This window comes from Hydra viridissima, unplaced genomic scaffold (assembly GCF_058129835.1).
Source record: "Hydra viridissima isolate aposymbiotic clone 2 unplaced genomic scaffold, HvirCarnegie_v1 scaffold_16, whole genome shotgun sequence".
NCBI lineage: Eukaryota > Metazoa > Cnidaria > Hydrozoa > Anthoathecata > Hydridae > Hydra > Hydra viridissima.
The window spans coordinates 4,917,857-4,940,115 of NW_028324315.1; the positions used below are offsets into that span (position 1 = coordinate 4,917,857).

General features: G+C 29.3%; 3 protein-coding genes across 4 annotated transcripts in view; 1 reads left to right on the forward strand and 2 right to left on the reverse strand.

Annotated features, from left to right (window-relative positions):
- The window catches only part of LOC145181556 (uncharacterized), a 38,225-nt gene extending 30,668 nt beyond the window's left edge, over positions 1-7,557 (reverse strand). For both annotated transcript variants that reach the window (XR_016447949.1, XM_090074002.1), the window contains exons 1-5: positions 7,424-7,557; positions 6,893-6,937; positions 6,486-6,539; positions 6,306-6,401; positions 5,440-5,541 (exon numbers count right to left, since the gene is read on the reverse strand). Coding sequence is in view for 1 of the 2 variants with exons in the window: in XM_090074002.1 (XP_089930128.1) it covers positions 5,440-5,541; positions 6,306-6,401; positions 6,486-6,539; positions 6,893-6,937; positions 7,424-7,450 (324 nt within the window). In the remaining variant the exon portion in view is untranslated. The remainder of the gene's footprint in view (positions 1-5,439; positions 5,542-6,305; positions 6,402-6,485; positions 6,540-6,892; positions 6,938-7,423) is intronic.
- A 6,827-nt stretch (positions 7,558-14,384) lies between these two features.
- LOC149877651 (uncharacterized) lies at positions 14,385-16,423 on the reverse strand. The gene has a single exon (XM_090074350.1). It carries the CDS (start codon positions 16,410-16,412, stop codon positions 14,487-14,489), a length of 1,926 nt encoding a protein of 641 aa, XP_089930476.1. The 5' UTR covers positions 16,413-16,423; the 3' UTR covers positions 14,385-14,486.
- A 914-nt stretch (positions 16,424-17,337) lies between these two features.
- Positions 17,338-19,315, forward strand: LOC145181647 (mitochondrial fission 1 protein-like). The gene is made up of 6 exons (XM_090073992.1): positions 17,338-17,483; positions 18,011-18,069; positions 18,176-18,308; positions 18,551-18,621; positions 18,736-18,841; positions 19,083-19,315. The coding sequence occupies exons 2-6, from the start codon at positions 18,022-18,024 to the stop codon at positions 19,172-19,174; spliced, it is 450 nt and encodes a 149-aa protein (XP_089930118.1). The 5' UTR covers positions 17,338-17,483; positions 18,011-18,021; the 3' UTR covers positions 19,175-19,315.
- Positions 19,316-22,259: the final 2,944 nt, after the last annotated feature.

Here is a 22,259-nt window from a genome sequence, read left to right on the forward strand (position 1 = left end):
AAACTTGATCTGAAGCTTCGGTTACACGTTTGATGCATCTCTCTACTCCTTGAGAATGGCATGGAAAATGCTGCACATCTGGAAGATAAACATTTGTTAACAATTCAATTAGATTTTCATCTGAAATGTGAGTGGTAATCGGAGGTTCATTTAGTTCACATTTTTTCGAATGAATTAGATCTACATAGTCTTTTGCTTTAAAATTGATTTCTGGTATAGAGAACTTTCGGACTTTGTTTGTTTTCATCGATCTTGCTTTCATTATCAGTTGTAATGCCAATTTCCTCACATTTGGGCGAGTATCCGATATCATAGCAAGAAGTATGTTTTCTGGATGCGCAAAAAAACCATTCCTTTGTATAACTGGATCGATGATACTTTTTATTTCACTACTGGCATACCATATATTTGGCAGTAAACTTTAATAACAAACTCAACTATTTCTCTCAGCCTGTGTGACGGTTCGCTACATCCAACATAATACCTCAATATTCTGTTTGTAGTGGTCACCCACCTGGCATGGTTAAGTTTTCCAGGATTTCGGTTAGCCAAAGCGTTTGGACAATAACCTGTAGATATTGCTTTGCAAATATCAAGTAAGTATTTTTGGTCAGAACTAAGAGATTTTTTGTCTATTTTTTGAATGTAGTTGACTATTGACAAGGTAATACACAATTTAATTTCTCTTCCGATTGGTCCAGACCATCCGTTAGGTCCTGATGTAGGTCCGTCTAGTTTTTTAATTAGATGCCGTAGAGGCAGTTAATTAGCATGTATTTGACAGATAAACCAGTGGACAGGTCTTTTTAGTTCTAATTCGAACAAAGCAACAACACCATTAAGAAATCCGGTATTGACAGCTGTCCCGTCACAACTCATGGCAACTAACTTGTATGTACTAACTGATGTATCAATGTTGTTTTGAGTTAAAAATCCTTTTATACTTGTCTTAATGCTGTATCCATGCCCTGATGCAGTCTCTAAATGCCCTAGATACTTTGAACCTGGTTCCTGTACTAAAACTACATGTTCTTCTTTTATAGTTTTTCGTATATTTTTCTCCTTGTTTGTATCAATTACTAATGTTGTATCTTTTCTTCCATCAAAATACAAACCTTCTAACATTTGAATACTTTCATGGTCTAAATGTTGCATTTTAAGTCTGTTTTTCTTTCATTCTCTTTGAATCTTGTTTTTATCAATTACTTTAGATTTGTCTCCTTTTGAAATTATGTTCATATCTTCCAGCACAGCACACGCTATAAATGCAGCACCTCATCTTGAAACACCTACTCTATCGCAGGCTTGTGCTAAGGATAGTAACGGTGATCTCATTTATTCAGTTTTATATTTTCCGTTCCATTTTCGCTTGCGGCTTTCAGCTGTGTCTAAATAATCAGCTTCTGATTCTGAGTCAGTATTCCAAATCACAATGTCATCAGTGTCAGAATCTTGAGATATAGAATAAAAACTTGAATTCTGAATGCAGCTTGATGTTATTGCTTGAGCTTCAATACCTGTAATAGCTAAAGACTGTGTTGATGGGTTAGACAGTAAGGGGCTGTTTACTCTGTTTTTTCTTGCTTCTTTTCGCCGTAATCTTAAAGTACTTTGAATATCGAGTCTTTCCATATACATAATTCTCATAAATCTCTGATCGCTGAGAAAATCATGTTCTTTCTCTGGTACCTTCTTTACTTTTTCACAGATGCATTTAGAAAAATCAAGGCATTTGCATGCTGCAACATAAAATAAAGTATTTTCTGCATGCTTTTGAAATGTTATTATTTTGGACTTTAACTTGTCTGTTTGTTTTGTTTTGTTAACGGACTTCATAATATTTCTATACTTTTGATTGTAATCAAGAAAGATTTTTACAATGCGTTTATGAGACACAGTAGGTATCAATGCTTTTCTCCACAAATTTTCTATTTTGTGCGCCAAATTTTCTGATATTTCTTTCAAGGAAGGCTGTTTTCCACTACTTTTCACTCTCATTTTCTGTATTGGGAAAAGATAACTTAGCATGACATGTTTGTATGTTGGCAAGACATTTTCACGTAAGTCTGCTGGTGAACCGAAGATAGGACCAGAAGACTTTTTTCTTGTTGTTACTGCAGCAGAAGACATTTCTGCCAATAAAATTTTCTTTGATTTCAATCTATTTTAATGATAAACAGATGTAAATCAGAACTAATAAATTATAACCTGTGCTTTTTGCTCTTTATCTGAATATTTACTAAATAAATGTTTTGATTGTAGACATAATTTGTGTTAAATAATGCTGATGGTGATGGAAATAAATGACGTAAACAGTGACGACAAGTGAAAGCATCAACAACATAATTAAAATTACTTTGTTTTAAATAAAAATTGTGTTTTTTCTTAAAAACTCAGCCCTCTAGCGGCAACTGAAGACATTAAAATATTTTCTTAAATATTGTAACCATTTCTAACTTGATCATTGTCTAATGTTTAAACTCTAATACAACTCTAGTATATACATAGAATTTGTTATTTTTATTTTATAAAAAAGGTCAGGAAACGTATTTTTTTAAGAAAAATAAAACCCTAGCGCGAACTGAAGACACAAAAAATATACAAAAAAATTAGGCACATTTACTTTTTATAGCATTATGCAACTTTTCCGCTCTATTACAATTTCAAATTTAAAAAAAGTTGTTTTTTGATACACCGTAATTAACACCCTGTAATTAATAAATAAAACTCTGTAAATAGCTAGTTGCTTAATCATTATATTATTATGTCTATGGTTACAGTAATATTGTCTATGACATGTGTTGGATCCATATCGTTCAGGATTTGATTTAACTTTGACGGATTTTTACAAACATTTTACTCGCTAAATGCATAATTTTCACTATCTTTTTTGCATTAAGAACTGGTAAAAAACAAATGGTAAAAAAGTAAAAGGACAGAAGATTTCTAAAAGTCCACCTGTTTTAACTGTTAGTAACTAAACAGCAGAATAAACTTGAATCAATTATTGCATCTTAAATATATCTCTTTTTTACAAAGATTGCAATGACAGGGCCAATTAATGGTATGTATCTGTGTATAATAAGTACTTAAATTATTTGTAGGTATGTTAAATACAAAGATTGTAATGAAAAAAAATGTATATTTAAAATAGAATATATATTTAATGGTAATAACTTAATCATAAATTTACAGAAAGTCACACTTTAGAACTCTAAAGTAGGACAGCAATGCAGATTTTGAAATTTTAATTGTTAATTAAAAAATTTAATAAGAAATTCTTGACACTAGAAAAGCTGCAGATAAACCACTGTAAAGGAAAGAAATACCCAAAATTTTGGAAAAAAATCTTTTTTAAAACAACAGATTAAAAGGGTTATCACAGCCCATGCACAACGTACCATGTAACATACTTAGGTATGAAAGGACTTGAAAAACCAATCTATTTAATGTTACCTTCTCTAGGTGAAAGAAAACCAAAAGATTTTATACTTACATTCATTCACGTGAAGAGTAATGACTGGTATAGTATGACTAATTAAAAATTTTTCATCCTTTTCTTTTGATTTCAACTATTTAAAATTAGTTATATTTTTTGGTTTTCTAATTTCATTATTTGAAAAATCTAGGACAAATATAATTCTAACATACATCAATAGCGATGTAACATATTTATTTATATGTATATATAGGGTGTGGCAGCAATTCACGAACTGATTTTTGGCTAGGCTTTGTGATGTAAGTAAAATACTTCTGCAATTTGTTTTTGTTGGTTAATGTTCAATGACTGTCCTAGATTTAAATAAAATTGTGAATAAAAAACATTTTGGTTAAAAGTTTTTTAATGGAAGCCAAAAGAACTGAAGTTTTAAATTTGATTCACGCAGCTTCACCTGCACATGAAGTGATTTTTTTTTCTGGAGTGTCTAAAACTACATTTTATAAAGTGAAAAAATGTAACAGTTCTGAGAGAGCCAAAAACCCTCTCCAGTGAACAAAAGAGTTGATTAAAAGCTCACAGAAAAGCTTAATAAGCATGTTGAAAAGAAACCTACTGTATCCATTAAAGACAGCAAAACTGTTCCATGTTGATGAGAGGACAGTCAAAAGAACTCTAAAAACACTTGAAAAAGTCAGTGTGGTCCAATCTGTGTGGCAAAGTGTGGCAATCCAATGCCAACTGTTGACAGAAAGGTTAAAAACTTTGAGATTGGAGCTATCAAAGAAGCTTCTGAATCAAGTGAAAAGTCATGGTTTGTCAACAGCCATTACTTTCTCAGATGAAAAACCTTTTAGTGTTGAGTGTGTGATTAATTGGCAAAATGACAGATTCATAGTGCAGAAGGGTGACAGATAAAAAAAAATTTGTGCAGCCAAGATCAGTGCATATGCAGGCAAAGATAAGAATGCTCCTAAAAGAGCTTCCAATCTAAAGAGACATTTACAGCACTTTTATTTTGAAGTACTTAAAGCTGTGAAAGAGAGAGACTGTATCCCAAGTAATTAACCAGTGGCCAGCACTTCCAGCCAAGTAAGGGAGCAGAGAACCTTGCAGACAACAGTTGCAAGATATTTTGTCAGTGACAAATTTACTGTGACAATGACAGTAGATACATTTAAAAAACAGATCATAAAGCTTGTTGTAAAGGATATTTTGCATACATTGTTATTTTCAAAACCAGCTTTTATGGGTCTGAATGGAGAGATGACCTGCAACCTTAGCATCTCTCTGGAGATAGAGTATTAGAAAATTAGTGATTGAAGAAACTGTTAAACAAAAAGAAGAACTTAAAGAATCTCTCAAGGGACACTTTGTGTTTCTTCACAGAGTGAACTATTTTGCAATCAATGTCCAATTTGATTTCGAAAAAAATGAAGTAAATATCAAGACATTGGCAATAAAAAACACCAAAGCTCATCAACCAGTGAATTTCTCCAGGTATTGGTGGAAAAGATTTTTTAAGAATGTAAACTTAAAAAGAACAAGTTCTTTCTGTCCAACTAACGATGCTTCAAACATGATTTTTACAAATTCATAATTTTATTAGCGACTGCATAAGAGTTTATTGCATAACAAGAGTTCAGAAAAGTTGTTTGTTCAGAAATTGTTTTCTAATAAAAATTGTTTAAAGCACTAAATGGTTAATTTATATCGTGGTGATGAAATAGCCAATGTTAACATTTTACTACAGTAAATTTATTGTTACAAATGGGTGACTTATAAAGGAATCAGAGTTGGTCCATGATAAAATCAAGGTCAGAAATGTGGCTTACCGACTCCAGAGCCTTGATTAATTCTATACAAATATCAATAACTTAAAACTTAAAAAAGCTGAACTCTAAAAAGACTGCAAAAAACCAACAACAAACATTTTACAAAACCAAAAACTAAAACACACACACAAAAAAAAAGGAAATTAAGAAAGTAAGAAAAAATACTTGGCAAACAAAATTGTGTCCTTCACCAATACTTTTAAATCTGTTATTGAGCTGTTTTAACAGCGAGTCAATTTCTTTTTTTTTCTTTCCTTCAAACTCAATCTATATATATAATTTATAATAAATATGTAACTATATGTTCACAACAAATAGTAAATATACAATTATATTTATAAAATAAATTTAGAAAAATTTTTTATACTAATAGCATTCAATATATAGCTGTATTTATACAATAAATAGTAAATACAAAATTTTTTATAAAATAATTGTTAAACATATAACTATATTTATACAATAAATAATAAATACATAACTATACTTACAAAATAAACTATTATATAATTATAAAATAAGATAGCAAATATAATAATTAAACTGTGAAGATTAGGTGCATATTTTTTATGTTCATGGAGAACTAAATGTATGTTTTTACATAAATTTTCATAAATTTACATAATTTATTTCACATAAGTTGAAATGCTTTACACATTCACGTAGACATAACACAGTTGAAATGCTTTACAAATTTACGTAGACATAACACAGTTGAAATGCTTTACACATTCACATAGACATAACACAGTTGAAATGCTTTACACATTCACATAGACATAAAATTACATAATATCAAAGAGTTTTATTCAAAAGTTTATTTTAAGTTGGTAAATTTAAAAAAAGTTCTTAAAATTATAATTCATATTGTGTAAAGCAGCAAAAAATATACCTATAAATGTTTGTAACAAAGATCATTAAGAAAAACAATGATAAACACAAATTTTAATCCTTTAACAAGAAGCCATTATTTATTGTTCATTTATTCATGTAAATTAACTACTTAAGAAAAGTTTTAATGTTGCCTTTACCTTGAGAATTTTTAACATATCTTGTACATGCTGGACTTTGTTGCTTTTTGTTTTATCTAAAAGAGCTGCTGACACAAGTTTTTCCTGCTCTCTGACCTTAAAACATTTAACATGAATATTTACAAACAAGTTTAAAATTGCATAATTAAAACCAGAACTCAAATAATTTAAGAACTTTACTTCTTTTAATCTCTTCATCTTGCTTTCTTTAAAAGCTTTTTTATGAAGAGCAACCTAATAGAAAAAAATTACAGTTTTTATGAAGAACAACTTTATAGGAAAACATTACAAGCCATATTATGCATATGAATACATAATTCTGGAATAATCCTAACTCGATTTACTCAAATAGTGCTAATACTGTAGTTACAAAATAAAAAATCAACAAAAATCAATTGTTTGATTAAACATAAAATAATCAAATACTAATTCAAATTTTTTAAAAGAATATTTAAATCATTTTGATTATATTTATAGTCAGGGATGAACAACTATGCTTTATTAACAAATTTGAATAAGTACATACTTTACAAAGAAATATCTTGTTACTCCAAAAGTGAAAAAATGATAAATAGATGTTGTCTTACCTCTTCATTTGGACTCACTTTATAGTACTTCTGATTCATTTCGAACTAAAAAACAGTAGCATATTATCTATTTATCTCTTATTTATCTCTTATTTAGGTGGATTGACTACTTTCTTCTTTTGACAACCACTTTTTTAATAGTTATAATATATTTTCAATTTAAGCAATAATCTGACACAAATTGCTATAAAAAAAAAAAAAAAAAAGAAAAAGAAAAAAAAAAAGGGAGGGCAGGGAAGAAGGTGCAAAACTAAAATTTATTTAGTAGAAAATCTTAAATATCAATCTGTTAACTGCTGGGTGAATATAAAAGGTCAGTCTGGAACTACCAATCTACCACTTGATAAATGTGTCCAGCTACATGTTTAAACTGCCTTTTGAAGTCATTCCTATAAGCTGTATGTATATTATTGTACCATGTAACAGGAAAGCCTTAGTAGTTTAGGAAACCATTTAATAATTAACCTAGAGCACCTATTTCAGACCAAAATAGAAGAAAAAAAAAAACGAAACTCCACATAAGCTACCTACTTTTAAATGCTTAATCAAAAAAACCATTTATCTTTATCGTTGTTTGTCCATTAAATGCACTATACATAATGTTTATCATTTTTCATCTGAATTTTATTTAAATATACGCGGTATTTTTTTATTTTTAAAGTTTGTTCCGTCTTGAAATATTAGGGTTATAACACACGATGCAAAATTATAAAATTAGTTAAGATCCCTAGATTTCGGATCTCATTATTGTTAGTAACTTATTTTGCATATATTTTATTAGGATATATATAACTTTCAGTATTATGGCTAATAGGAATTCGGTAAAAACACACTTGAATCTAGATATATCATATACGTTTATATCTGTAACACCTCTATGATAATTATACAATTCAAAAAAATGCAACTATCAAAATGAATCCTTTTTAATCAATAATATTTATTAAACTAGCCATGTAAGAGAGTGAGCTTGATAAAGAAGTATTGAAAGATAAATTAGGTAGAAGGCAGAACAGATTACGAGTAGTTTATAAAAATTAATAACTGTTTAGCCAATAGATCTTGAATACAGAAAACCCGGATCTGGAAAAATAACGAAGAACGTTCTAAATTTCCAAACTTTGGCTAGCAAATAACCATGTACTATCACTGTTTAGAGCGCGAAAGAAAAGCCCAGAAGATTTTGCGCATTTTCATAAAAAATTTAAAACTGAAGAAAATTAACAAAAGCTTAGAAAGCTATTAATTTATCAACCCCATGATGCACCAAAGCAAACGATAATGAAAACAGAGGTTAAGTTATCACTAAAAATTCAGTTATTTTTAACTGCATCCAATATCCAGATTATTAGAAACAATTATTTTATCCGAATTGCCTTACTTAGTACAACTTACATAAAATATTTCATTCCAAATCATAAAACAACTCAAAGGATTTGAACATTAATGATACATTTACAATGTGTCTATAACCTGTTATACTACACTTCCTAAAGAATGCCAGCTCTTTTAAATGCAACATAATTCCAAATAGTATAGATAAAGGAGTGAATGAATATACTCTATACTATTATATAGTATAAGCCTCTAGCACTTTGTATGTCATTATGATTTATAATAATAAGATTGCTTTTATTTTTTTAAAACACTTACTGACTGAACAAGTCATACTTACAGACTGAACAGTATGTGCAACTTTAACTCCTCTATTTACCAAACAAGCTTGTAGAAAGTTTAACATACCAACCCCTTGTGCTCCATTTACAATTAAAAATACAGAACTGTATATTAACAAATGATTATCTGGTAGAACTTTAATGGGTGCAGCCATAAACTGCACATTTTGCTCATCAGATAAAGCAGCCAGGTGTTTATAAACAGTAATAAAATCTAAGATACTTGAAAATGGTTTTAAAGAATGATGAGTCAGTTTTAGATTGCAATAGTTCGCCTCAAACTTAAAGTAAATTAAAAAAATAGCTGTATTAACCAGAAGTTTAAGCATGAATATTGGTTGCAAGATCTATAATCCAGAGTAATTAAGAAGTTTTGTGCCAAGTGTCTCCTTTAGAAATCTTCTTGTAGTAACAGAAAAAATACTTTAAGGAGAGGCTCAAAGAAAAACATTTGTTGATGAATATCCCAACGAAGGGTTTGGAAATACAAATGACGGAAATACAGCAAGGAGAGCTTTAAATTTGCGGAAGTATTTTCCCAGAAGAAAAAAAAAAAAAAAGCGGAATCCAAGGTTGAACCAAAGTGTTAAAATATATATAAAAAAAAGATTAAATGCGAAATCAGCATCATCTATTAATGTTACATAAATGTGCAAAGTAAAAAATTAAATAGGTTTCCATTGATTAACATAAACAGTGAGTTGATTTTTTATATAAAAAATCTGAATTAATGATAGCTACATAGTCATTTTGAATTCTGTGCAAATTCTCGATTACATTTTGCATAATCGAGTTGACAAACTGAAATATAAAAAAAAGTCACTTGATAATGCCTTAGCTGTATAAACACATTTCTTCCGTTCTCTAATACTTCTGCTCTTGCTTCATCTACCATACTTGCAGGAAATTTAGCCTGGTAAAAAATCTATCTGATAATGCAAACTTGAAAAACTTTTTTGGGGACCTCATTGACTTATCTTAAACCTTAAATTATATGCAACTATGTAGATGTTCCTTGGTGCAATTATGTTTCCCAAAATTTTTTAAGCAATTTCCATACAAAGATATCTTTTTACCTTATCATATTGACAATTTTGAAATACAATTAACATCTTTTGATGATTTGCTTGATATCATTGGAATAACTGAATCTAACCTGCACGATAAAGATGTATCTGTAACTAATGTTGATTTAAGTGGATATGTATCTGTTCACACGCCAACTAAAGCATAAGAGGGTAGTGCTTTAATTATATTAGGCCTTGCTCAAACTTTAACATTAGAACTGAGTTGATCCTGGTTAAAAGTAAAGAACTTGAATTATATTTATTAAAGCAATAAATTCTAAAAAAAGCAACTTAATGGTTGTTTATATCGTCATGCATCAATGAGTCCATCTGAATGTGTCCATCTGAATGTGTCCATCTGAATGTGTCCATCTGAATGTGTCCGTCTGAATGTGCCCATCTGAATTCGTTGATGAAAATTAGCTGACAAAAAAAATTTTTATGCGAATGGGAGATTAGCATAAACATTTTTTTTTCAAATACATGAGATTTCACATTTTTTAGAATTAATGGTTTCAGATTCTTTTTCTTTTTTTTTTTTTTATTTATTATACAGCCTACACGCATAACCACTCATTCGAAGACAGTAATTAATAATATTTTTCTAAATTTTTATTCTTCTTAAATGATTTCAAGCAACATTTCCGCTTCAATATCTGATCATCTTGCTCAGTTTATCATAATGTTACATTTCAAAATGCAAATTCAAATGAAAAATTAGTCAGATATTTTTTATTTTATTTTGAATAAATAAGTTTTTTCTCTCTGTTATTCCAAACCACAGTACTCTTTCTTAGCACTTCATATTCCATTTCATTCTCACCGATCATTTTGGAAAAGGGTTGTGCTGTGGAGCACAAAGCCTCTTACAAAAAGTTAACAAGCCATTAGTAAATTTTGGTTTTCAATTCAATAAAAAAAAAAGCTCTAAAATGAAAAATTTACTTTTTATAAAGTTTAAACATTGTCGTAATATCCTAAAATTTAAACGTCGTAATGTCGTAAAAGTTTAAACAATGTCGTAATGTCGTAAAAGCAATCTTCTGAAGTTCAGCAAAAAAAAATTTTACTCAATTTTTTTAAAGCCACAATAAAAATAATATAAAAAGCAATTGGAAAGATATAAAAGAATTGATAAATGTAAAGCCAAATAAGTCACCCCAACTTGCCTACTCATCAACAACAAATGCGAAACTAATCCTAAAGCTCCCATCATTTTAATCTTTTTTTCACTACGATTGCTTCAAAATTATCCAACGGAATTCCAAACTCTAGATTCAACTTTCAAAAACGCTCTTTTTACATGCAACCAAAAACAAAAGAGGAAACCCACAATTATTTAAATTTCACTATCATACAAGGTAAGAGTGTTGCGCCGAAGAGTCTGCTAACAAAACTTCTTACACTGGCGTCAGAAATTCTATGTAAACTACTAAGTATCTTTTTAAATAATTCATTTCGCAAAGGAATATTTCCTGATGTCTTCAAGCCAACCCAAGTTATTCCAGTCTACAAATTAGGGTCTAAGATTGACTGCACCTGTTATCGCCCGATTTCTCTTCTTCCTAATGTAAACAAAAACTTCCTTAAACAACACCGTGTACCATGACATTCTCCTACTAAAGCGTAACTATTACGGTGTACGAGGCATACCCTTTAAATAGTTTAAATCATACCTTTCCAATCTCAACAGTTTTTTACTTTAAACAGCACCTTCTTAGACATTAAAAGCATCCTCAGGGATTGATATTAGTTCCTCTTCTCTTTTATATCAGTATCAATGATCTTAATCTTTCTATCAAATATTAAAATACGTCATCATTTTGCTTATGATACTAATTTTCAATTAATAACAAATTTTCTCAAAAAAACTAAATAAACATTAATTAATCAGGATATGGCCAGTCTTGTTTAATGGCTTCGAGCAAATAAATTTTCACCGAGTACTAAAAAAACAGAAATAGTAATTTTTAAGACACAAAGTACTAACTTTTCTGAGAAAAACTAACACGAATTTTCCAAAATACTTGAATTCTAGATTAAGTGGCAAAAAACTGTCTTTGTCTAGTAATATAACTTGTCTTAGCGTTGCGATAGATGAGAAACTTTCATTCAAAATAGACATAAATAAACTTACTCTCAAATTAAGTCGTTCCAATGGAATATTAGCAAAGGTTCGACACTAGGTTAGTTTTGAATTACTACTATCTATCTATACATCACTCAATTTTCGGTTTATATTTATGGCATGCATGTCAATCTTTATGAAAATCTAATACCGCATGTCTTTCTAAAATCGCTTCATTTAAAAAAGAGCAATACAAAAAAATCATTTTTATCCAAAAAATCTCTTTAATGATATTTAATGTCCTGTATTTAATGACATCCTGTATCTCGCATCGTAAATCTTTCGTTTTTAAGACTTTTTAAGACAGCTCCTAAATTTGCTTACAACAAAGTTATAAACAGATTTGAAAACAAACAATCAAGAAATTGAAATAAATTGAAAACAAACTAATAATAAATGTAAACATTAAAAAAAAATTCAAAATAAATATAGATATAAAATTCCAATGTTAAAGTTAAGGAATAAATAAATAGGGTGGGAGAAATAGAAGGTTAAAACTTTAAATGTTGTAATTTTTTATTTAGGACAAGTTTTGACTTGTTAAAGATAACTATTATTTATAATATAATTATATGACAGCCAATCAGTGACGTTCTCCATTTTATTTATGCAATAGGTGCATCATATGAATCTTAAATCATTTTTATTTATTTTTATTGATAATTGTATACTATTATTTTTATATTTTAGCTACAAGGGTATCGAGATTTGATATCTACAGTTTTAAAACATTTTTGAGTATATTTGTGGTTTATTTGTAAGTAGAAACATCTTTTACCTCTTATGAGATAAACAACTGAATTATATATGTAATCAAATCATTGCGTCACTTATCTTTACGTATTTTTACGTAAACGTATCTTTACGTATTTACGTATCTTTACGTATTTTCGTATCATTACGTATTTACGGATCGTTACGTATTTACGTATTTTACGTTGGATATTTACGTATCTTTACGTAAATGTACGATGTGAACTATATAATTATATAATTGTTGTTTGATGTAATAAATGTTTTGTTGTTGAATATTCTTTTCTTGTAGAATTTAAAATTTGTTGTTGAAAATAAATAAAACATCAGTGTTATAAATTTCATGGTTGCCAAATTTTTAATTTACTATATTATCGAAATAAAAAGTCAGAAAAAGAAATCAGAAAACTGGTCCCACGCCACTTTGTGTTCCCAATCCATCCGTGGATAAAATTGTTCAGCATTTTTGACTTTGTTGCCTAATTTTGCACTCCAAATGTATATATTAACTTAAAATAAACTTAGATATATTATTTGATAATTACAGTATTTATTGAAATGATTATCTTTTTACAAATAACCTTCAGTGAACTAAAAATGAAAACTGCTCAAACTCTCTTAATAAATTTATTGAAACTTTAATAATAAACTTTGTGTTGCTTTTTGGTGCCGAATGAAAAACATAAAGTATACAAGTTCGCAAAGGATGTCTTACTAATTCTTGGTTATTCATATATATCTGAATAACTATTGCGAACTTATTTATTGTGTTAATGAAATTTATAACACATTTAAAAAGATATTTTTATGAGCAATACATAAAAATCGTACCCGAAATGTTGTCTCTTCAGCTTACTACCATTGTTTATCCTTATTTCGAATTCAACTAAAATCTACATATTACTAAACACTGAGATTTTGTATTTCAGAAGATATGAAAATTTTGAAAATCTATAGAAAGATATTCTTCTGTCCATGGGTTATGTTTTTGTGGAATTGCCCATAACAGCTAACTTCAAAGCGTTTAAACTAATGGAGCACTAAATACTACTTTTTCAATGGATATCCGGGCAGGCGATAAATGCAAAAAAAAAAAAAACAAACCTGCCACAACACTGATCAAAATTTATGAAACGTGTCAAAATACAGGCCTAAACAAAATATTTCAACAAAGGTACAACGCGTTTGCACGAGTGTGCGCATTTTAAAGGTTTTTTAAGTGATTCAGGAAAGTATTTTTAACTACAAGTGTACAATCATTTTTTCAAAAACCAATGATTTGATGCATGGAATGTAAATAGGTTGTTAAATTTTGCCTTTTTTTCTCTCAAGTAAGATATTAGGTAATTAAATGAACGTGTTACTGAGAAATGCCGTTGTTCGTTGTCTCTTTTTTCTAATCGCAGGTCCAATTATAGTACAATCTCCCTCAGTCTGCCTTTTGTAATCGGTTCCTAATCAACAATAAGAGATTTGAACATGGCTTACTATATAACAGGCCTTGCCAACGCGCGGCTTGCGTAAAAAACTGGAGGCAAGATTAAAAATATTACTTCGCAATAATTTACATTCTCAGTTAGGTGATTTTTGCATGAATATAATATTTGTATGATATATCTACTAAAAGCAACTTATAAAAAGTGAAAAGATGAATTTACTACTATTATTTTTTTAATTTTGTTTATAACTAACATTGTAATATAACTAACAAATAACATTTATAACAATTTTAAATTAACTTAAATGTATCTAAAGCTAATTATGTTTAAACAATTTAGTTAGTATATATAGATTTATATTTTGCTGTAATTTAATTTTAGCATTTACCACAAAATTTATTAATGGGTTTTTTAAGTATTAAAAATAAATTTTTGAGAAAAAAGAGATAAAATCTTTAGAGAATAAAAAGTAAATACAAGCTTTTTAGATATTTTACTAAACACTATTTTACAGTTTTTGTTAAAAGCATTTTACTTTGTGCTGAGTTTTATCAGCTTCTGCTTTGGCTCCTTGTGTGAACGAGGTGAATAGAGTCGACAATAATTATTAAATAAAATATTTGTCATTGTTAATCCATGATGTCTTTGCATACCTAATGAATAAAATTCTGATAGCATCATAAGGAGGTTACACAGTGATGACCGACAAGTGTCATTATATACTTCATAAAAAAGAATGTAACAGTAAGTTCCCCATTGACAAACTTTGTCACCAGGAATTGTTAAACCTCCTCGATTTAAGTCCTTTACAAAGTTTCCATACGCTTCATAGAAATAAAAGGTGTCATCTGGATTTTCATCTTCACGAATAATGTGCCCTGCAATATAAACTAATGACATTTTAATATCGACGGTCAATGAGTCACACAGAGCAGGTAAATTGTCAATAACGTTGCAAATACCCTCGCTTGGTAAAAATTTACATTTTGGACAAGAGTGATCTGAACCTAGATTGGCTAACACATCTGAACTTTTCTCAAACTTTAATAGCAACTTTGTACGGTATATAGTTATTTTTTCAAGAACCTGTTGAACGGAAATAAAATAAGTTCCTCCTGAGCCTTGTCTTAATTTTCCAAAAAGCTTTTCTAATGGATATGTTGTAAAGTTGCCTAATAACACATACTGATGAGTTGTATCTAAAAGATATTTTGACAACTGAACCAAACCATAACAGGTCTGAGCTAAACAACTAGCAGTGTCTCTTGTTAGTAATTTGACTCTTTTTCCTTTTTCTGTATTTTTTATTTGTATAGCAAAATCACCCATTGCAGAAAGTTTGCTTAAATTGTCATCATTAGCAGAAGCAATAGCAGCTCGATTAGAATCTTTCAAACAAATGTCTGCATACGGACTGTGAACATTACAAATTTTCCAAAATTCAATGACTTTAGAGATGAAAATAATCGTCCCTTCATTATCATGCAGGTCTGGATGACTTTTTAATGCTGACAATGTTTCATCGCAAAACACTTGCAGACAAGTGATAACTTTTTGTCTTTCAATCGGCTTTGGATAAACAGAAACTTCCGTTAATTTAGACATTTTAACAATGTTTTTCGTTTCAAGCTTGTACAAATTAATAATATTAACCCACCGTGCTATTTTTTTTTCACCATCAATATAAAATTCAAGTTCTTGAGTTTTTTCTGTAATCCAGTTATTACGTATACTTTTTAATAAATGAACATAATCAAATAAAAGAAAAATATTGTCTTTAGTGCACCATGCTTCTTTTTTTTCAAAAAAGTTATAAAATTTCTGATTGACTCTGTTACCATCACAGACAATAGCAACAACATTGCCCCCATTATTTTTAATTGCATCAAGAATCAGGGTTGTCTGTTCAAAAAGAAACTCAGCATCAAGTTCTCTGACTGGTAACATTTTGTAAAGAAATTTTGGTCCATTAAACAATGTTACAACCAAAAAGCTCAGTACTGTGTTTGCTAATAGATGAGGTTTGTTAACAGATTTACCAAATACTATGCCACGATGATACTGCAACATTGGTTTAACATAAACCTCATCAAGAAGTAAAATGCATGTTTTTTGTCTATCATCTCTGAGATTAGAGAAAATATGTCTGATATAAGTGGTATCATCTAAAGATTTACATTTAGATGTAATTCTTCCTAAAGTGCGTAAACTTGGAAGTTCAAAATCTTCTCTGATACGATTGTAGGCTGATCGTGAAAGAGAAAAATACTCAAATGCTCGCACAATTGTTTCAACTGGATACTTTTTTTCCCCAATACATGTTTTATTCATTGACAAAATTTGTTGATATACAACTTCTTTTTTAGGTGTTATTTCACAACAATTTAAAAATCTTAATGCTTCTTGGATATGAGAAAATTTGTTCATAATATAAACTCGGTTAGATGATAAAGTCATAACACTAATTTTAACTCCACAATGAAATGCTTCAAAAATGAGATCTTTATTTATGCAAAGAAGAAATCTAGGAATAGCACTTTCCTTTAAAAAGTCTGAAGACTGAATATGTAATATATGATTGCATAAATAATTAATAATAGCAAAATTAAATTGATTAGTTTTTAACTTTTCACATAAAACATTAATACTTTCTATTTTTTCTTGTGAATTAAATATTGCTAACTCATCCTCTTCTTACCAGCGAGCACTATTAAGACTTTTTGATGTTTTTCTAAGTGGCATGGGTACAGTAGGAACTAACCTTGGCTTTATGCAATCAAATACTGACGGAGCATCACGAGGTCTCAGCTTCCCATAAACAGTAACAGTTGAATAATTTTTTGGCCAATGTCTTTCACATACTACGGTGTTATCAGTATCAGGAACATTATCTCTTGGTATTATAGCAATCCAACGTTTTCGTTCTTCAATGTTTCTTGGAAGTCTAAATGTTTTAACTCTATTCTGAGGATTATAATTGCCATTGCAATTTGTTACACAACATCGACGAACCATTTTCTAAATACTAAATTAAATCCTTTGCTTAATCCTTCACCTCTCAACTAACTTTTTTTTTTAATTTGGAAGTTAGTTAAAATAATGACGGGTGTTTGGTTATTGTTAATTTTATGCAAATATTAAATTTATGCATATATATATATATATATATATATATATATATATATATATATATATATATATATATATATATATTCAACTTTAATTAACTTTATCAAATAAATTTTAAATGAAAATTATTTTGTTAATTTTATAATAATTATTTAATGTTATATAATTATTATTGTTACAAAAAAAACACCCCCGTATTTATTTTGTAAAACGGCTTTCTAGTTTTTCAAACATAAAACTATCTTGCCTCCAGTTTTTTACGCAAGCCGCTCGTTGGCAAGGCCTGTTATATAGTAAGCCATGGATTTGAACTATGGCAGATGGTGCCGTGAAACAATGACGCCATGACACTGCAGAACTATATTTGGATAAATTTATGATTCAGTATGGTTTCTTTAGGTAAGGAAACAATGAAAATAAATACAATTAGCCATTTTGATTTAATCAAATAAAAAAAATATATACTAAGAAATATCAACGTGGCCAAAAAAAATCGCATTAAATCAAGGAATCTTTTCTTAATACATAAATTTCCACAAGTTATCAACAATCTTAAGATAATGTAATTATAAGCTAAATTATCACTTATCTATTTATTTCATTTATTTGTATTAAAGTAAATTACTCCATATAAGTAAAAAGACAGGTGATCCCTAAAAACCTATTTATAATGTTATATAAAACTCTTAACACTTGGTTTTTATTTTTAAAAAGCAAGTTTTTCATTGAGTACACAAAAATCAATCATTCTCCATGTAGCTTTAGGTGATAGGGTGATAATGCTTGTATATCTATGATCATAAAAATGAGATATCAAGAAACATAAAGATTAGAAATTCACAGAACAAATCAAAATGCAGAATAACTAATCAAATGCCTTCAAAATCTTTATAATGTTTATAAAAAGGAGCAACTAATATATTTAGAATAGAAAGTTATGGCTGATGTTCACACTCATGATTTTATTAGCGATGAAGATTATTTGGTAAGCGTGTTTACTCTTTGTAACTTTATGTTTATTTATATAAAGCCTTATTATTTATTTTCAAAAAATTATTTATTCAAATTTACGAAATTTATTCTTTTCTAAGAGATTTCAAAATAAATATGATACAGAGTTGCGCTCAGGAAAAGTGAGTCCTGAAACACAATTTCAATATGGTTGGTCCCTAATAAGAAGTAAATACAGAGATGATATTAGGAAAGGAATTGGATTACTTGAAGGTAAATTACTTAACTAATTCTGCTATCTCAAATGAGATTTTTAAATTATTTAATCTATAAAATATTTTTATTATATTTAATCTCTAAAATATTTTTTTAAAGGATCTCATGATAAGTTTTATTAGGGATCACTTTGATTTTGGGAATCCAAAATCTTTATACTGATGTGATCTGATTGGATTAGTAGTTTAAAAATTGTTTTCTTTTTTTTTTCACTTCTGAATTATTTGTTGTTAATTTAGCTCTCTGCTCAACAAATATGGACTCAAGGGACTTTCTTTATTTTATTGCCTTAGGTTATTTCAAACTGGGGGTAAGAGAAAGGTTTTATTTTATTTTTTTTAATTAAAATTTTTAAAATTTTGTCTTAATTTTATTTTATATCCTTTTATGGAAAGTTGTACATTTTTGAAAATACTGATTCTAGGACTATGATAAAGCTCTGCGATACGTGAAGAGATTATTGAACATTGAGCCTCGCAATGCTCAAGCTAAAGACTTGGAAAAATCTATAGAAGATAAAATGAAATCTGGTAGGTAACAACAAAAGTTGATAAGAACTTGGTTTGATTAAATTTCTCTGTATTAGTTATTTCCCTCATTTTTTTAGTCATATTTTTAATATATTTTTGTCACATGAAGAAATATTATTGCTTGAAAAAGAGTTTCTGTGTGTGCATTTCATTTCTTTAAGAGAGTTTGTTTCAAGCACAATTTTTTTCCGTTTAGTTCCCTAATTTTATTTTTGTTAAAACTTCATTTTTATTTATAAAGATGGTGTTCTTGGTATTGCTATGATTGGTGGGGCAGCTGTGGCAGCTGTTGGTGGATTATTTCTTGGACTTTTGTTATCAAAACGTCGTTAAGCAGTCTTCTGAACAGCTCTTGAAATTACGCCTATATCAACATTTAGAAATTTTATTGGGTCTATTTTGAATTGCTAATGATTATTTATTTTTATTTTTGTTTTCTTGTTTCTTTTAAATCATATCATTATTGAACTTTGACCCCTGTGAGTTTTTTAACCTATTTTCTATGAGTTTAAGGATATGGTAGTTTTTCTTCAAGTTTCTTATGACGATTGCTTGTAGATAAAAAGTTGTCTAAATTATTTTTGTAATATTGAACAGTGCTTTAATTTTGAACCAATGGTAAATTGATATCGATTGAGGAAAAATTTAAATGTACACGGTTGATGTACACCGTCTCAAGGATAGGTAGCATCGGAACCTCGACTTTTAAAAAGATCGAGATCGAGTGCTCGAAAAAATATCCCGAAAATAATTCCCGTGGTCGAGATTTCGTTTAAATTTCCCAAAAAATTTAAATCGGTTTTCCCACTTATCGATAAAGAAACCTGATAAACGAGATTTCTAAAAAATATCCCGATAAACAAAAATCTTTCCGTTCTTCAAAAATACTTTGAAATCTGAAAAGCAATAATACGCGGAACAGTTGATATGTCTTAAATTAAAACCAGTATTACATTACATTTATAACGTACTAATTTACCTAAACTTAATATGTTCTTAAATTCTTTCATGTACACTAGCATTTTTATTTTTTCTGTGTTGAGATTTTTGTGCTTGTTTTTTCTGAAGGCCAGCAGATGAGAATTTCCCTCTACTTCAGCCTCTTTCAAGTGAAAGAGGCTGAAGTAGAGGGAAATTTCCTTACCAGACTGCTAAGGTGAGGCCACTGCATACGTTTGTCTTACCAATATTGTAGGATATTCCATAGCTCCTTCTCATATCCACCATCCACTTAACATTCTACTTCATACTTAGCTTCGGAAAAGGAATGATCTTTATCTAAGGGTCTGTTGCTTTCTTTGAAGTAGAGTTTTTTCAGGGCAACCATGGTTGCATTTTTTTCATCAGAGAATTGCAGTTGATTCTCTTCAGGTAAGAAGCTGAAAATTTGAGCCTTATCAAGGTTGTACAGTTGAATAGGGACTATATTGTAGCATCCTTTACTATGTCATTGTTTACAATTTTGGCAAGTTGGCATCCCTTAAGTCTTGGGTCAAGGAAATCACCTATTGCATACTCTAAAACACATGCTCTTTAATGTGGAAACCTGTTAAGTATTTGACCTGTCACATCAACAATCACTAAAAGATCAGAAAAGAGTTCTTCAAGTATTTGCAACTTGCCCCGCAGAGGATAGAGTTTTAGTACAACACGATGAACATTTATTCCATTGTATAAACTAACTTGTGTTGAAAACACTAAAATAGGTTTTAGAATTTCCACCCGGTATTGTAATTGTTCATCTTGAGTTGGCTTCAGGTTGTAAACTTAGCTATCACTGTGTGACATTATTTCCAAGCAGCGTTTAAGGTCTGAACTAAGTTGACTAAAAACTACTAAGAACTGATTTCAACTGCCCAACACCCCTCCTGGGTGTTTTTCGCTAAAAGACTCCTGACTTGTTAGAAATCTTTTGCGCTTTAAATTCTTTTGACATAATGACAAGTAAGTGATTGGAAAGCATTACTGCTTCTTGATATCTATAAGTCAATTGTAAAGGCTAACTTATAGTCCCATTGTCCATGTAAAAATTTTTTTTTCAATTTTTTAATGTTGATTGCTACATCTGTTTGATTGCTACATCTTTGGTATAAATGAGCGAGACATTGTGCAGAAATCAGATTATATTTCCCCTTTGTTAGATTTTGAATATTTTTATAGAAATCTTAACTGTCAACTTTTCTAAATGGCAAATCTTGTTTGGCAACCTAGTTTATAGTCAAGCTCACCAAAGTAAGCTTTTGTATGTGGTCGTTTGGCCATGAATGCGCTTGACTTATCACTAATTTAGGTTTGGTTCTTTCACTTGAAGTGGATAAAATCCCAAAAAAGTCATACCATGTCCCTTCTTTTTAACAGGCATAACTCTCTAAGTTATTTTCTATTTCATTGTCATGCTGTTTTTCATCATTTCATATCTCAAAACCATTGCAAGTTGCAACTTGAATAGCACTGATCATAAATGAGATGTTTCTCAACTTGTTTAAGAAATTTTGTTCACATTCATTACATAAAACATTGATCATGTCTGTCTTGGTGAAAAACTGATTTTGTTTTCAAACACTTTTTTAATCATGTTTAAACTAACAAAGGCAACTACTACTGGTATTTTATGCATTAGAATTATATTCTAAGAGTAGTTGCATTTATTGGATGTTAATTTTTCGAGAATTTCCCTTTCAAATTCCTGTTCAGCAAGAGACTTGTTTAACATTCCCGTGGTACAGGAAACTCGACTGTTAGAAGCCTCCACAAAAAAAAATTTCCCCGAACTCAGAACCACGTATAAAATTCGTAAAAGAATTTCCCGAGAAAAAATTTCCTGTGAAAAAGGGAGATTTTTCCTGCTTTCGGTAATATAATGGTACCTACTCAGAGACTAATACTAGGCGATAGTGAAGCTTCTCAAAGTCTCTCTTTGAAGTAATCATTTCCAACCCATAAACTATTGTTTGCGTGTTATTTAATGTATTTTGTCTGTATTTTTATAAAAAAAATTGTTTCAAATGTTTATCTTTGTGTTTTTTTTGTGTTTTTTTACCAGGGAGGTACAATGTAAAGATTTGATGTTTTAAAGAAAGTAAATTCATGGGATCTTACAATCATTTAGCATTCTTAACTTGCTTTCTTAACAATAATAATGCTTAAGGGTAATAATGCTTGCTCAGCCTGATAAAACACATTAAAAAACAACCAAAGTTTTAAAAAGAATTCGTTGAAAGTGTTTAAATTCGCGATATTTAGCCTAAATTTTGAACTTTTATGAAAACTGATGAAAACACGTTGTTTGATTGCAAACATCGGTACTTGCCTTTGATTACCTTGATTTTCTTATAATTTTTTTTGTCAACCTGATAGAATACAAAAAAAAATGACCAAAGGTTTCAAAAGAACTCGGTTAAAGGCTCAGACTTGAAGG

What these genes read in the sequence shown, in the direction of transcription:
- LOC149877651 (XM_090074350.1), bottom strand. Translation starts at nt 16,412, where the DNA reads ATGACTTTATCATCTAACCGAGTTTATATTATGAACAAATTTTCTCAT.
- LOC145181647 (XM_090073992.1), top strand. Translation starts at nt 18,022, where the DNA reads ATGGCTGATGTTCACACTCATGATTTTATTAGCGATGAAGATTATTTG. An exon ending in TTAGCGATGAAGATTATTTG is followed by an intron (nt 18,070 to 18,175) that starts GTAAGCGTGTTT and finishes TTCTTTTCTAAG; the next exon opens with AGATTTCAAAATAAATATGA. An exon ending in TAGGTTATTTCAAACTGGGG is followed by an intron (nt 18,622 to 18,735) that starts GTAAGAGAAAGG and finishes TACTGATTCTAG; the next exon opens with GACTATGATAAAGCTCTGCG.